This window comes from Lolium perenne, chromosome 1 (genome assembly GCF_019359855.2).
Source record: "Lolium perenne isolate Kyuss_39 chromosome 1, Kyuss_2.0, whole genome shotgun sequence".
Classification (NCBI taxonomy): domain Eukaryota; kingdom Viridiplantae; phylum Streptophyta; class Magnoliopsida; order Poales; family Poaceae; genus Lolium; species Lolium perenne.
In genome coordinates, this window is record NC_067244.2 from 262,609,665 (window position 1) to 262,624,732 (window position 15,068).

The following is a 15,068-nucleotide window of genomic DNA, read 5'->3' on the forward strand; positions in this document are numbered from 1 at the left end:
AAAATATAAACAAAACCGAAAACAGAAAACAGAAAAAAAAACAGAAAAAGGAACCAGAAAAAAAACCGAAATACTACAGGCTAAACAGAAACAAATGGGCCTGGCCCAAACCCGATCAGGGGGTGTGCGGCGGCCGGTAGCCACCGATCTGGTCCAGTGTATAGGTTTTTCCTTGTTTCTTCACTATATCGGACGTGGCCTTGCATTTGCACGGCCATAATTGGTTCCTTGAAGCTTAAACCAGCCCAAGCCCACGGTACTAGAAATTCTAAAAGAAAGGAATTCAGGAGGAGGATATTTTTTTAGAGAAATTCAGGAGGAAGATTGGGAAAACAGAGTCCCGGTAACTCTGCGCCGATTCACGAGGCAAAACGGGTTGCGCGCCGTGCCTTGGAAGGAACCAAATCAGCTGTGGGCTCGTGGCGATATATATAAACACATCCCCAGTTAGCACATATGGATCAATCTCGAGCTTCGGATTCTCCGTCATCCAGTTCAAGGTGAGATACGCGAGCTGCCTGATCTTATATATATCCTCCCTTCGTAGTGTCATCGTTGATCCCATCTCTAGAACATGCATACGCGTATGCCAGAATCCATGGCACTTTGAATCGAGGTTGTTCGCATCCACTAACTCAAGTTTTCTAATCGGCAATTGCTGGCGTTAAGTAGATGTCTCGTCCGATATTTTTATAGCTATGTAGAGGTGTGTGGCAGATGAAGATCCTCGACTCCGCCCTAATTTTTCCATTCTTTCATTCAACAGATGAAGATCTTTGTGAAGACCCTGGCCGGCAAGACGATGACCGTCATGGTCGATTCATCAGACACCATCAACGTTGTCAAGGCGAAGATCCAGGACCAGGAGCGCCTTCTCTTCGGCGGGAAGGAGCTGGACGATAGGTGCACTCTCGCCGATTACGGCATTCAGGACGAGTCCAGTCTTGACCTCGATCTGCGCCGCCCCAAGAGAAGGAAGATGCAGATCTTCGTCAAGGGGCTGACCGGCAAGACCAGGACCCTTCGTGTTGAGGAGCTGGACACCGTCGAGAGCGTCAAGGCGATGATCGAGGAGGTCGAGGGCGCCCCCGTGAGCGAGCAGAGGCTTCTTTTTGGCGGGGGTCAGATGGAGGACGGACGTACCTTGAAGTACTATCGCATCACTAAGGAGTCGACGATTCACCTCTGCCTTCGCCTCCGGTCGTGCGTCAAATGCCCGGTGAAGACCTAGCCCAAAAGTGCTGGCCTGGTTATGTACTTGGGGTGCCCCTACAATTTTCTATCACTAGAAATCTCTATCTTCTCTATCTCTATCTCTACTATATAAAAAGGAGGAACTGGTTCTGTTTCCTCCGGTCAAAGGTTTCGTCCTACATATTTTCATTTGACCATTTTACCCTTCCACCACACCATCAAACAATGCATCAGCGCACCATAAATGTTGTCCACCATCAATGACCATAATTCAAGGGATTACAAATTTTCTGACAACCATCACCGTGCCATAAATGTTGTCCACCATCACCGACCATAATTCGTGGGATTACATTCCATCACTGCACCATACTTTCAGGGTACCATCAGGCAACAAGAATCACATGGAACAAGAATTACAGGGATTACATTCCATCACCGCACCATACTTCATGGCATCATCACCGCCCATAATTCGAGAGCATCAGAAAGGAAATAAAATTACATCAAATATAAATTCTAGAAATCTAGAGATTTCGCACCCACCTGTGATCAGAAATCTCCTGGAAATAAAAGTCCCAGATCAGAGAATCCCTTGAAGCATGGCTGGGCGATTAATGGTGCAAGCATATAAAGGGTACCTGAAAGCATTCGAGGGCATCATCGAGAGATCTCCTGGAATCATCAGGGAGATATCTACTGAAGGTGATGAATCCTTGATGCCATTCACAGGTCAGAGCAAGGACATGGCACTGATACGTAATTTAGATCACCATTGCTATTCGCTGAGCAAGCTGATTGATTCATGTGGATTTCAGGTTTGGCTGCAACTGGAAGAAGATAGAGGAGCACATCCGCACAAAGACTACGGAATTCAGACTCGATCATATCAAAAGCTGCAATTCAGATCACCATTGCTTTATGAAAGTTTACTATATGTGCATACCTGAATGTTTGAAGTATTTGCATGAAAAAATGGATTGGCGGCAAAGATGCTAAATAGGGAGTGCTAGATGATGTGTGGTGTGTGTCTGGTGATTTTAGTACTATACGACTATATGTTTGATAACGCATCTTTTTCTTTCCCCTAATTATCATATCTACAATGTATCTATCTAGATGAACCAATCAAAAAGATAAATTCTGATTTTTAAGGAGATTTTCTTGGTTCTTTTCATGAACACACATTTGAAGTTCTTTCTCATGGTTAAGTCAAAATCAGTAATACTACAGTTCAACCATTGCTTTCCCGCAGATGGTAGAGCATTGAAATTCTAATGGTTTACTAAATATTGCATAAGAGTACATTGATGATATTGGATCTGGCCGTTTCTTTGGACCTGTAAAATCTGGTAGTACCTTCTGCCATCCAATATATGTGACTATAACTACTATACTAAACCTTAACAAACATCTTTTTTCTCCTAATTTTGGATTATTTTTCAGATTAGCCTGCAGCTGACACCTAAGTTACTTTCTGATTGATTACTGCTGGGTATTTTCCGGTATGCATCTTAGGTGCCGTGTGAGAATTTAAGAGGAGCTACCGATTTTTGTGCTGCCAGCGCGTGTGCGTTTTGGTCCCATCCCTTCGTCTCTGCTTTTGTCATGGGTTATATTGGTTCGTTTGCTGTGTGGCTTTTGCTGTTTAGATGATGGGCCAGCTGAGATCCATGCGTGATGGATTTGGTCCTTCAGAACCGCTTTGACCGGATGGATTTCTCTCCTTAATTTTTTACGCGTGTCCCCGTTGGCTTCAGAAGATTCCCATCAAGTTGGACGCCCTTCCTTCATCTTCCTCGAGAGCTCCACATCAATTACCCTCACCTCACCATCCTCTACTTCCACCATCTTCCCTTGCCTCAGATTCTTCTCCGCACCGGCCCTTCCATGCCCGAGTTCCTCCGTGGCCGCCGGCCTTGCGTGTTAGTCCTTCGATGCCGCTCCCGTCGTCCCCCGCCGCCGCCATAGCTCCTCTCCTAGATGGCGACGCTAGGCCCTGATGTCTGGTTCGCCGGGTCGGCACAGCGCGGCTAACAACGCCGGCGGCTGCTCCGAAATTCCGGATCGGGGTTGCCTTTCCTTTGGGCCGCACCGCCGCCACCGACAACTACGACGCCGTCGGCAAGGAGAAATCTAGCGGCAGGAGTGGGGAAGAGGCGCATGGACGGAGGGGCTCCCAGTAGCGGCGGTCCTCGCGGGTGCGCCCTGACGTCTATTCATCGTGCAATGACACGGGGATACAGTGGGAGAAGCGATGGGTAAAGGGGGCCAGGTGCTGACCCGCTGCCAGGGTCTCCTTCGTGGTCGTCGGCCGTGGCCTAGGCTGGGGTCCCCTCGGAGTGGTGGCCGTCACCGAGGCGCCCTACCTGCCCCCCGCTCTGCTTTCCCACTGTAGCTCAGCATTTGGATGGCGGCCGCCGACCCTGCCGGACTGTCGCCGGTGGGGAGTTGCTTCATCTGCGGGATTTGAGTCTGGACATGGCGCCGCCGTGTCGTTGAGGGGCACGGTCTTCATCCAAGCACTTGCTCCAGAACAACCATATCGGCCGCCTCCGCGAGGATGGAGTCCACGGCAGATATCATGCTGCTGCCGCTCACTTTGTAGTACACCACCGCATCGTCTCCATCACGCTCCCTGTCATCTGCACGCGTGAGAGTGTCTATTTCATCTTCCCACACAGCCGTTCTTCCAACGGATGCTACTACTGCAGGTACGTGCGTGCCGCGATGAGCAGCACCGAGCGTAGGCCGCGTCCAGCACTCCAGCAGCTGGTTTGGTCTTCTACCAGTGTCGTTGGTCCGTGGAGAGTTGATGGTTCTATGGAAGATTTACTCAAGGAGCACGTCTGGATTGCAGGTTCGGTAGTAGTGTGTTTTCCAGGTTCGCTGTCACATGTTCAATCTTGCAAAGGGAAAGCCTGAATTTTTTCCTACCTGTGATTTACTGTTTTGTTTAAAGTTTCTGAAATTTCTGAGACTGAAGATCTATTTTTCTTGCTGTTATAAGTCCAGTCATGTTTTATATTGTTCAGTACGTTTCAGCCCAATAGATCCAGAAGGAGAGCTGGTCAAGGGATTCTGAAGGAAAAAGACTTGAATACAGTAAGTTTCCGTTACAGTTCATGTAGACTGTTATGTTAGGTAAACAAATTGCATTGACATGTCCTAATTTATGCCTGCAACCATCTATTTGTTTTGTTCGACTCTTTGTCTGATATACTAATATGCAAATTAGACTCAGATGATATTTCTTCCATGAGTGCTTAAAATATATATTTGAAGTGAGCAATTTGTTGATCATACATATATCTCATGTATTTTGTTTCAGCTATTTGACTGTACTGACGGTTGGCTTCCACAAACTTTTATAGTTACTTGCTCCAACAAATTAATTCAACTCTTGCTTAGCTTCCATTCATAAGTATTGTTACCAGATACATATGAGTTTCCATTGAAATGATTTTCTTTGATAGTTTGATTATCATAATTATAGTACTACTTCTGATCTTAAGATATATTTTGTGTATGGATGGAGACACAAATATAGATAGACGGTAGTACTTTTCCAGTATTCACATATGCTTTTAACGTCTTTTATTCAATGCTTATTATTAATAACTAAAATATTGGAACTGCATTCCAATTTTATTTTCCTGATATTTATATTATGTTTTACAACATTATAGGATATAGTGTTATCATAGAGTTACAAGGTTGATGTTGGCTTCAGGATTGTCTCATGTATTTCCGATGTGACTCAAACAAATGGATGCATGATGCATCGTTACACAATGAAAATGATAATGTATATTGATAAAGCCTGTTATGTCTCATATCTGAACACCAACTTCCTTATGCTACAACTTGTATGACGGAGATGAAAAACACAAAGTATGCATTGTTGGTTTAGGTTTGTAGTAGGTAGCCAAGCTATAAATAGATAATAAGATATGTGTCTTTTAAGATAAGCTCTACAAATGATTACTCCCTCCAATCCATAATAAGTGTCGCAGATTTTTATACTAAGTTATTTTTATATGGACCGGAGGAAGTACTAATGATGAGTTTTAAGGGCAGGTTATTACTTTAGAGTCGATATTTTTATAATCAGTGGTCAGTAATCTTCCTGACCCACATTTGAATGCCAATGAACCAAGCTGTCAAGCAAGCAATACAGCGATAATTTTTTCTTGGTTAGTGTCTCATACTTTTCTAAATCACTAATAAACTGGACAAGGCCCCTCGAAGACTTCCTTCATCTGAATTTTCTGACAACCACTCGCCGCCTAGGATTAACCCTTCAGTCCGATTTCACAATCTGTGCACCATCTACTACCCATGTTATTCCTTCTGGCGCCAATCCCTCCGTCACCCAATTGTCTGCCATTGTCTGTGGCCATAGGAGTTTGATAGTTCCCCTCCTCCCTTCTTTAAATATTAAAATTCAGTTATGTCCATTTTCTTTCTATATTTTCTGTACAAAAAAGGTTGAACCGGTCCTAAATTCCTCATAGTAATTTCTTTGGATGGCAATTCGTCACAATGGTTACAGCAGGAATTTCGTGTATACATCCAATTTACAATGCAACAAAGCAATATCGAGATTAGAAGCATTTGTATTGTTTTGCTTTCAAACTTGGAGCTCGGTTCGGAGCATTGATACATGTGTTGATATTTTTGTGCCGGGGCCATATTAGCATTTTCGTACAATACTTCGGCTATCTATTTTCTCTTCAATTTCTAGATTTCCAGTTTAGATCATGATCTTTGCATGTCTTCTTTTATAACTTCTCAAACACGTTAATGTTTGAAGGAAGAGCATCAGGTTTTAGAAATATGGAAGGAAGCTACTATGGTCAGGTTAATCTTACAAGGAGGAGCATCAGGTCTTACAACTGATCATATTACTGTTGAAGTATTGTTATTTTCTTCTTCTTATACTTACTATATTCAGGTAGTCGGCTAAGTTTTGTGATATTTGTTACATAAAGAAACTTCGTATAGATCTTTGACAGTTACATACACTTCATCTCAAAGAGGGTGTAAGAAATGCTCACTACCAACTATGAGCTGCTGCAATAATATTGTAGAATATAGCTGTAGTAAATGTCATTTTACTTTATTTTCTGTTCTTAACTTCCGAAAGAGCCCTTTTTGGATACATGGTACACAATTTTCATATCTATAACTGCAATCAAAATTCCGTGCTGCAGTTTTATATTCTTGTGGTTTATATAGCTGCAGTGCTGCATCCCTATATTGTAGAGTATAGCTACAGTTTTCATATCTGACAGTTTTATATACATGGTACGGCTGATACCGGTTGCCTAATAGTATTGACATATATACCTAATATTTAATATATGTATTCAGCTTATTTCCGCATTGCTCCTGAGGAGTTCTCTGTCAGTGTTTTCAATTCCTATTTGGTTCAGATTTCTAAAGAATGATTAATACTTCAACTATAAATGAGAGGGAGATAGATTTTATATGGAACATTCTGACCAACATCCCATCCCTATTTTGAACCATGACACTACACTAACTCAAGCAAAATCCCATTCTGCTTTTTTGTAAATATATTCTGTCTAATTAACCACAGGGACTTCAATTTTCCTCATATTAATAGGAACACGAACATCATCACCTACCATTTTTTTCATTTATTTATCGAGGTGCTAACAGGTTAGCAGATTCTATGGAACTAAACTGTGCATTTTGAATTTCTCCTTCTATCTACCTTGGGTTAGAAAATTACGGAACAGAAATGTGCATTTTGAATTGCTTCTTCCATCTACCTTGGTCTATATAAGTTCAATGATATTTGTAAAGAACACGATCCTGAGGATTATGTGATAGCAAGTCAACTTTTCTCTCAAAATTGATAAAAAAAAATTAACGTGTGTATTCCCTGATTTTCTGCATAACCCCAGCATCGTCTTCGTAATGTACGATAGAAACATCTATTATTCTTACACCCACGGGTGCCACAAGGGCGCGGCGTGCCGCCGCGCCTGTCCTTGCTACTTTCCTTAATACTGTGGTGCCCAGGAACCTTATATATGTTGCTTGCTTATATCTCTGAACTGGTTCAATTATATTCTGAAAAAGAGATCATTTTCTTTTGTATAGCGTTCTTATATATATATCCCTTAATATTGCACACTCCTTATTTTGAAAGAATGACTTCACTTTCTTCCTTTTTTAAGTGGCGTTTTTTGAAACATATGTCAAAGGGAGTATTATTCTATTAATGCATTTCTGGGGTCTTAGGTATATATTAGGGATTATCAGTTGGAAACTAATTTTATTATATTCCTTTCAAGATATGTTGTCCTAACTATTCTTTAACTCATGTAAGCATCTTCCAGAAAAGTACACCAGTCAAATATAAATGCACCTACCTACAAGACATTACTGAGACCGGTGTATGCTTCGAAGTACTTTAGACGAGCAGTTCAGTACTAAAAAAAACTACCAGTTATTTACAGATAACAAATGTGTCGTCGGTTACTTGTGCTATTGGTTTAAGGTATCCCTGTATTCGACATATATGTTTTAGTTTTAGAAAGGGAGTGTCGATTATGGTCCCTTATTTTCTAGGTGTTATTGAATAAAAAACTGAAATAGGTGTAAATATTTAAAAGTGGTTGTAACAGGAAAATTCCACTGTATGGAAAAGGGATTAACATGGATGGATATTATTTAGTTATTTGCTCTAATACATCTTTGTGGCTTTCCTGAATTTATGTACTACATGTCAACTCTGTCTGCTAAGACCTCAGGGTGCAGACCAAAGCCACACTTTTTGAGCTGATTTTGTTCCAACCTGTTGCTACATTTACACATGCTACCATACTGTAATCATACCATAAAGTATAAACTATTTTATTTATTTTCCCAACCCCAAATATTCTTTCTCTGGGCCTGAATGCAGGTGGAGAAATTGCAAGGAAGAAAGAAAAAGTGTAGGCCCTCCCACAGAGTAAGCTGGAACGGAAATCGGTGAAAAGGCAAAGAGGTGGAGTTGAGCTAGAATGATCACATACCCTACACTTGCTGGATGATCACCAGAGAAAGATGGTTCTCCGTAAATTCCATGCAGGTAGTTTTTGTACTTAACAAAAAACATTATTTCTTGGAAAATTTCCAATGCTTATTAGATTCCCACTATCTGTTATTGTGATTCATTCTAATATTTCTTAGTACTATGATGAACTTCAACAGTTGGTGGAATGTGTACCATAGGCGGTTGAGGTTGTTTTTAATCCAAGGTTGTCACTTGTATGCCAATTTTGATACATAGAAATCTTTGAACCCCAACTGTAACCACAAAGTTAGCTACTAAGTTGTGTACTTCAAATTGATGCCAATCATTTATCTTGAGAGTTGAGATCTGGTTAATTGGTTTGTTAATACACACATAGCCTGCAATTATTATTGCGTACATCTTTTTCTTGACATAGATATGAATCATTCCAAATAAATATCCATACTACCATCACATTGTTGATGTCCATTTCTTTCTGTACGTCTCATCATGAAGCGACGGACTAGCAATCGTGCGGGAGGGGTACAGAGAGACATACCCAAGTAACATCTAGGAGAGAAAGACCCCACTGCATCTGATGGTTTCCCTACAAATGAGTGTTGCCATGTAGAAATATTGTGCATAGTTGGAGCTGAACGATGGTTTGATCTTACCCATTACTTGCACAATTTCAGTGGCAAATTTGATTAGCATTCTGTAGATTTACTACTGCATGTGCACGTGTGCACGTGTATATGAGCAGATCTAACACTTCATTCAAAATACTGCTTGATGTTCCTCCAGAATTATAAATCTAACAATACAATTGGTAAGGAGAACAAGGGATGCATACATATTGAGCAAAGACCATTGTTTAGCTGATTACCCAATACCCATACATAGTGATATGTTACCCTTCACACATTTTGCATATTCGTATTCAGATGAGGCACATGTTTTGCATATTCGTATTCAGAGGAGTCGAATGCACCATTCCATTTGTTATTTTCGGAAAATTGGTCTCAAACTATTATATGCAACCAGATAGAAGGATGAAGGCAACAGCTCAATCTCCAAGCTTTCATTTGGTCCCAAAAGCCTGCTGTCATGATCAGATCAACTCATTTGCGCCTTCCAAAAGATCACCATTGGAATCAGGTGATCTTTCTCATGTATTTCTTTAAATTTATGTTGTACTAAATATTAGTTTGGCCCAACATCATTTTGTTGGCCACAATCAATACTGCATTGTGTGACAAAATCCATTCTTGAGGTTTATGTATTGTTCTGAAGAACTGCTGCTTTCTGTGACACGAAATCCCTCACCAGTAAAACACGCACCACATGTTGACCTTTTTTTTAGCTTACCGTTACATCAATCTTTATTTTCTTTACATAATTAAGTCTATAGATTATGCATTTTTCCGTACTTAAGACACAATCCTGCTCTCTGTAATAAAATTGTGTTCCCTCCTCTATAATCATAAGCTGTTCATCGTCAAAAAACTTTGTTTCTTTTGATGACTATACATGTGACATGACATGAAGATAAGTGCCCAAAACTGATGTTTCTAAATGATTAGCATTGCTTAGGCGGGGGATAAAATGGGTATATTGATTTGGCTGACCATGAGAAAGACAGTGCTTGCCACCTATTTCCTTGCCTTTTCAATTCTCAAAAGATGAACGAGTTTGTTTGATAACTAATACACCAATGATTTGACTGATATTGCATTTAGAGGCTCTTTTTAAAGCAGGGCGAGTAGAGACCTCTAACTGCTACAAATAAGAAGTTAACAGTTCCAATGCATAATGTCATGTTTAAAGTGGCATGTTCTATTCTGCAGATGGAGGAGGCCACATTTGGAGAGAGAATTGTTCAAGGGGAAATGAATCCTCGCTGGCGCTTAAGCAATCTGCCCGCCATACTCATTTCATGCTGCGTCAATTGAAGCTGCTTCCAATGATATTGCTAAGAGCGTGCAAGCCGTCATAATAACCAAGTTTGTAACAGTATGTAAGCTGCTCATAATAGTTCTAAGAGCGTGCAAGCCATCATAATAGTGCATTTTAAGATGATTGGTAATGAATATTTATAAGCTGCTCCTTTGTAAATGGTTTAAACAAGAAAATATTTATCAATTCAAGTATGGCTTTAAATTATTACCACCATCATATTACACAGTCGGCGCGGCGTGCCGCCGCGCCCTTCCATGCTAGTAGTCTTAGTCTGGCATTACTACATAATGAATGTTAGTATCCTCAACACACGAGCAAGCACAAATTTGTACACAAAGAGATATATCGACAATTCTCTTGTAAGTTAAAATTTGTGGTGCTACATGATGCCTATTCAGGAACTTTGCATCGATAATTTTATTTCCCTCATGAATTCATGATTACGAAATAGTGTGCTGGTTCAGGAATGCCTCATAATTAAGACTGTGGTTATGTGGCATCAATCCCTTGAAAAGTGCAGTTTGCTTTGGTTCTTCATTCTAATCAAAATCATGGAATTTACTTTGGTGGTAAATTGACAATTTATCTATGGTGCTTTGGTTGTCTCCCCACTTGTTAGGAGACTTGTTGTTTCATGCTTTGAGATCTAACCTGTTTTAATACCTTGTGTGTGATCAGGGAGTATTTCTCATCAGGTTTACAGCCTCTGTTGGGATTATCAGATTTAGTGAAGGTACGTAATCCCACTTGTTAGAATAGCCTTTGAATGTGCAGTAATGAACAACCAAACGATGAGCACCGTTTAAGCGCCCAGCAAATTCAATGACAAATCAAAACTGATCAGTTTGCATCTAGGGGAGAAAGTAGATACCAGTTCACCCATCATGCATAGGACAAATGAACTTTCAGGGTTGAATATAAGAGTGGATCATAAACTGTTGTCGTCAGAAACCCACTGGCGGGCAGCGACGGGCAACACCGTAGAGCCGGGAACAACCCAGGGCTGCGGCTGGCCGGGGTCCCTCCGAGCAACGGCCCGCAAAGCCTTCTGGTCACACGTCCGATGCTGATGCAAGGGCGTGCCACCTGACCTATACCTGGTCAGGAAGGTGATGGAGATGCCTCGCTTAGTTTCCTGCATGGCATACACGTAAACATTAAATCCGAGCCTCGATCGGCTCTCAGGTTATCCTGTGAATCGGCTCAGGGAGCCGATTCACCCATGATTCGTACGGGGTGCACGAATATATGGTGGTCCTGCTTGATCAAGATAAAGCTGATGAGATCTACGACGATTTGGGGTTTTCACCGCATAATCGGATCCTCCTACTCAGGATTGGGCCTCGCGGCCACGCACGGTGATCGTAAGCCGATCCTAGACAAGGCCTAAAAACCAACACGAGGTTGATCCCCGGAACATCCTGTCTAGGACTAGCAAACGACACCCTACGTGCCGCTGGATCCTCCAGCCCCTTGTAAGGCCTAACTATTGCAGATATTAAACTAATCCTTGATGAACAAGGAGCAACCGTAACGGATCAGATCTACTAAATAATGACCAAGCGGGGTGCCGCCCCTACACCTAAGATAGGTGTAAGGGCGGCTAGACATGCAAGGGCTGCACTACGATAGCATGTTACGCGAAGAACTATGCTAACCCTAACACATCTATGATAACTACGTTGCTCGCCATCAACAAGGCTTCAGCACGAGCAACGCATGAACAACGTGGAGCTTGTGCTGCCTAGATCGCAAGATGCGATCTAGACAGCATGTTGCTTACCGGTAGAAACCCTCGAGATGAAGGAGTTGGCGATGCGCCGAGATTGATTTGTTGGTTGAACGTTGGTTGTTGTTTATTTCATAAACCCTAGATACATATTTATAGTCCAGGGGACTTTCTAACGTGGGAATAATCCCAACCGGGCACGGGCCAAACTCTATCTAATCGACACGTATCCTACTATATTACAGATATAAGGGCAAACTAGCCCAAACTTCGTGTACAAGACCGGTTCACATATTCTTCCATATATATATTCTTCAAGCCCATCTCCAATCGCGGCCCACCTCTGATCCGGTCAAATTCTGGTGATAACACATGCCCCCCTGGTTTTGGAAATGACAATTCCAAAATCATTTTGCTTTTCCTTCGTCGGGTCATGTCGTGGCAGAGCAGAACCGTCGCAGTATCCTCCATCATGATGCCTTGCCTCTTCCACTTCTGCGTGAACTCCCATTTTTGAAGAAGGTTTCTACGAAGGACCAGCCGATGACACCCCAATCGGCTTTTAAAACAGAGCATCTACCAGGCCAGCTGCCCCCCGAGCCTCAGCCAAGGCGAGAATACTGGTGAAGATGCACAGATCAGACCAAAGGCTTGGAACTCAGATAATTCTGAGACAGCCACCCTGCCGATTCAGCCGCTCTTGACCCCATCGATTGCCTCTTCCCCCGTTGAAAGCCGATGTTGTACGCCAAAACTTACTTCTGACAGCACTGTTGTAATCGGCTCATTGCAGCTGAGGAAGCTCTCATCGTTTGCCCCCTCGAGGAAGCAGAGGGCCTCAAGAAATCCGTGTCTTGCACCCCAACCGGTAGATCTTGCGTAATTGTACTAGAGTCGATGGTTGTGCATCGGCTGTATGTCATGAAAAATCATCTATGGAAGAACATTGCAAAACCAAATGACATTTGGACTGAAAGGGCAAAAGGTGGCATCTTCTGGATATTATCAACATAAAGTAATATAACAAGTGCAATATGCAAGTATGTAGGAATCAATGCACAGTAACACAAATGTTTGCTTTTTTAGATAGAAAGAAATGGGTAAACTGACTCAACAATAAAAGTAGAAGACAGGCCCTTCGCAGAGGGAATCATGGATTGCTATATTTGTGCTAGAGCTTTGATTTTGAAAACATGAAACAATTTTGTCAACGGTAGTAATAAAGCATATGTATCATGTAAATTATATCTTACAAGTTGCAAGCCTCATGCATAGTATACTAATAGTGCCCGCACCTTGTCCTAATTAGCTTGGACTACCGGATCATCGCAATGCACATGTTTTAACCAAGTGTCACAAAGGGGTACCTCTATGCCGCCTGTACAAAGGTCTAAGGAGAAAGCTCGCATTTTGGATTTCTCGCTTTTGATTATTCTCAACTTAGACATCCATACCGAGACAACATAGACAACAGATAATGGACTCCTCTTTTATGCATAAGCATGTAACAACAATTAGTAATTTTCTCATATGAGATTGAGGATATTTGTCCAAAACTGAAACTTCCACCATGGATCATGGCTTTAGTTAGCGGCCCAATGTTCTTCTCTAACAATATGCATGCTTAACCATAAGGTGGTAGATCGCTCTTACTTCAAACAAGACGGACATGCATAGCAACTCACATGATATTCAACAAAGAATAGTTGCTGGCGTCCCCAGAAACATGGTTATCGCACAACAAGCAACTTAATAAGAGATAAAGTGCATAAGTACATATTCAATACCACAATAGTTTTTAAGCTATTTGTCCCATGAGTTATATATTGCAAAGGTGAAGAATGGAATTTTAAAGGTAGCACTCAAGCAATTTACTTTGGAATGGCGGAGAAATACTATGTAGTAGGTAGGTATGGTGGACACAAGTGGCATAGTATTTGGCTCAAGGATTTTGGATGCATGAGAGGTATTCCCTCTCGATACAAGGTTTAGGCTAGCAAGGTTGTTTAAAGCAAACACAAGTATGAACCGGTACAGCAAAACTCACATAAAAGACATATTGAAAGCATTATAAGACTCTATACCGTCTTCATTATTGTACCTTTTATCATCATATCGAAGCCGATCGCTTGAACCGGCCTCCTCTTTGTCCTTGCCACCAGAGTGACTGCTCTCTTCTTTGTCTTTACCATGGCGGTATACAGAAGCTGCACTGAAGACCGACTTGGTGAAAATCCTCGTCTTGAACACGCAGCGGGTAGATCCTGTGCAATTTCGTTTTTTACTGGCCGATTTTTCTATCGGCCCCCAATATTTCACTGCACATGTATCGCACATGTTCATAGCATCTGTCTATCTGATTATGTGCCCCCCGAGCTGATTCTGTCAGGTTACTGCAGATATCGGCTCTGCAGTTATCCACAGAACTATACCTGAACATCGGCTCTGCAGACATGACCAATGCCGATTTCCTCGAGCTCTCAAGCCGATGTGGTCCCACCGGGCGTGCCAGAATGTGTTGTCGTCAGAAACCCACTGGCGGGCAGCGACGGGCAACACCGTAGAGCCGGGAACAACCCAGGGCTGCGGCTGGCCGGGGTCCCTCCGAGCAACGGCCCGCAAAGCCTTCTGGTCACACGTCCGATGCTGATGCAAGGGCGTGCCACCTGACCTATACCTGGTCAGGAAGGTGATGGAGATGCCTCGCTTAGTTTCCTGCATGGCATACACGTAAACATTAAATCCGAGCCTCGATCGGCTCTCAGGTTATCCTGTGAATCGGCTCAGGGAGCCGATTCATGATGACCCACAAGTATAGGGGGTGTATCGTAGTATCTTCGATAAGTAAGAATGTCGATCCCAACGAGGAGCAGAAGGTGTTGACAAGCAGTTTCGATGAAGGATTCACTGTAAATGCTCACAGACAAGTATTCAGGGGGTTTTGATGTAACAGTTGAATAAAGTACGAGTAAGTAAAGTGCGAGAGTAATAATTGCAGCGAGTGGCCCAATCCTTTTTAGCACAAAGGACAAGCCGGTTTGTTTACTTATAATTACCAAACGTTCTCGAGGACACACGGGATTTTAGTCTAGTGCTTTCGCTACATACGGCTAAATAATCTTCATTGTTATGATAAGTGTTGTGTGGGTGAAC

The 15,068-nt window shown here is 42.2% G+C and overlaps 1 protein-coding gene and 2 long non-coding RNA genes across 4 annotated transcripts; 2 read left to right on the forward strand and 1 right to left on the reverse strand.

Annotated features, from left to right (window-relative positions):
- The first annotated feature begins 766 nt into the window (after positions 1-766).
- On the forward strand, positions 767-1,335 carry LOC139829951 (polyubiquitin 11-like). The gene has a single exon (XM_071825020.1). The coding sequence runs from the start codon at positions 767-769 to the stop codon at positions 1,229-1,231; it is 465 nt and encodes a 154-aa protein (XP_071681121.1). The 3' UTR covers positions 1,232-1,335.
- Positions 1,336-1,455: 120 nt separating this feature from the next.
- On the reverse strand, positions 1,456-1,972 carry LOC127327798 (uncharacterized). The gene is made up of 2 exons (XR_007868740.1): positions 1,836-1,972; positions 1,456-1,757 (listed from the first exon to the last, which is right to left on the reverse strand). It is a non-coding gene; the product is annotated as an uncharacterized lncRNA (long non-coding RNA).
- Positions 1,973-2,996: 1,024 nt separating this feature from the next.
- On the forward strand, positions 2,997-10,375 carry LOC139835053 (uncharacterized). 2 transcript variants are annotated; one of them, XR_011750789.1, is made up of 4 exons: positions 2,997-6,083; positions 8,135-8,302; positions 9,272-9,385; positions 10,075-10,375. It is a non-coding gene; the product is annotated as an uncharacterized lncRNA (long non-coding RNA). The 2 variants fall into 2 exon arrangements; XR_011750788.1 differs by lacking the exon at positions 2,997-6,083 and having other exon boundaries at positions 7,179-8,302.
- Positions 10,376-15,068: the final 4,693 nt, after the last annotated feature.

What these genes read in the sequence shown, in the direction of transcription:
- LOC139829951 (XM_071825020.1), top strand. Translation starts at nt 767, where the DNA reads ATGAAGATCTTTGTGAAGACCCTGGCCGGCAAGACGATGACCGTCATG.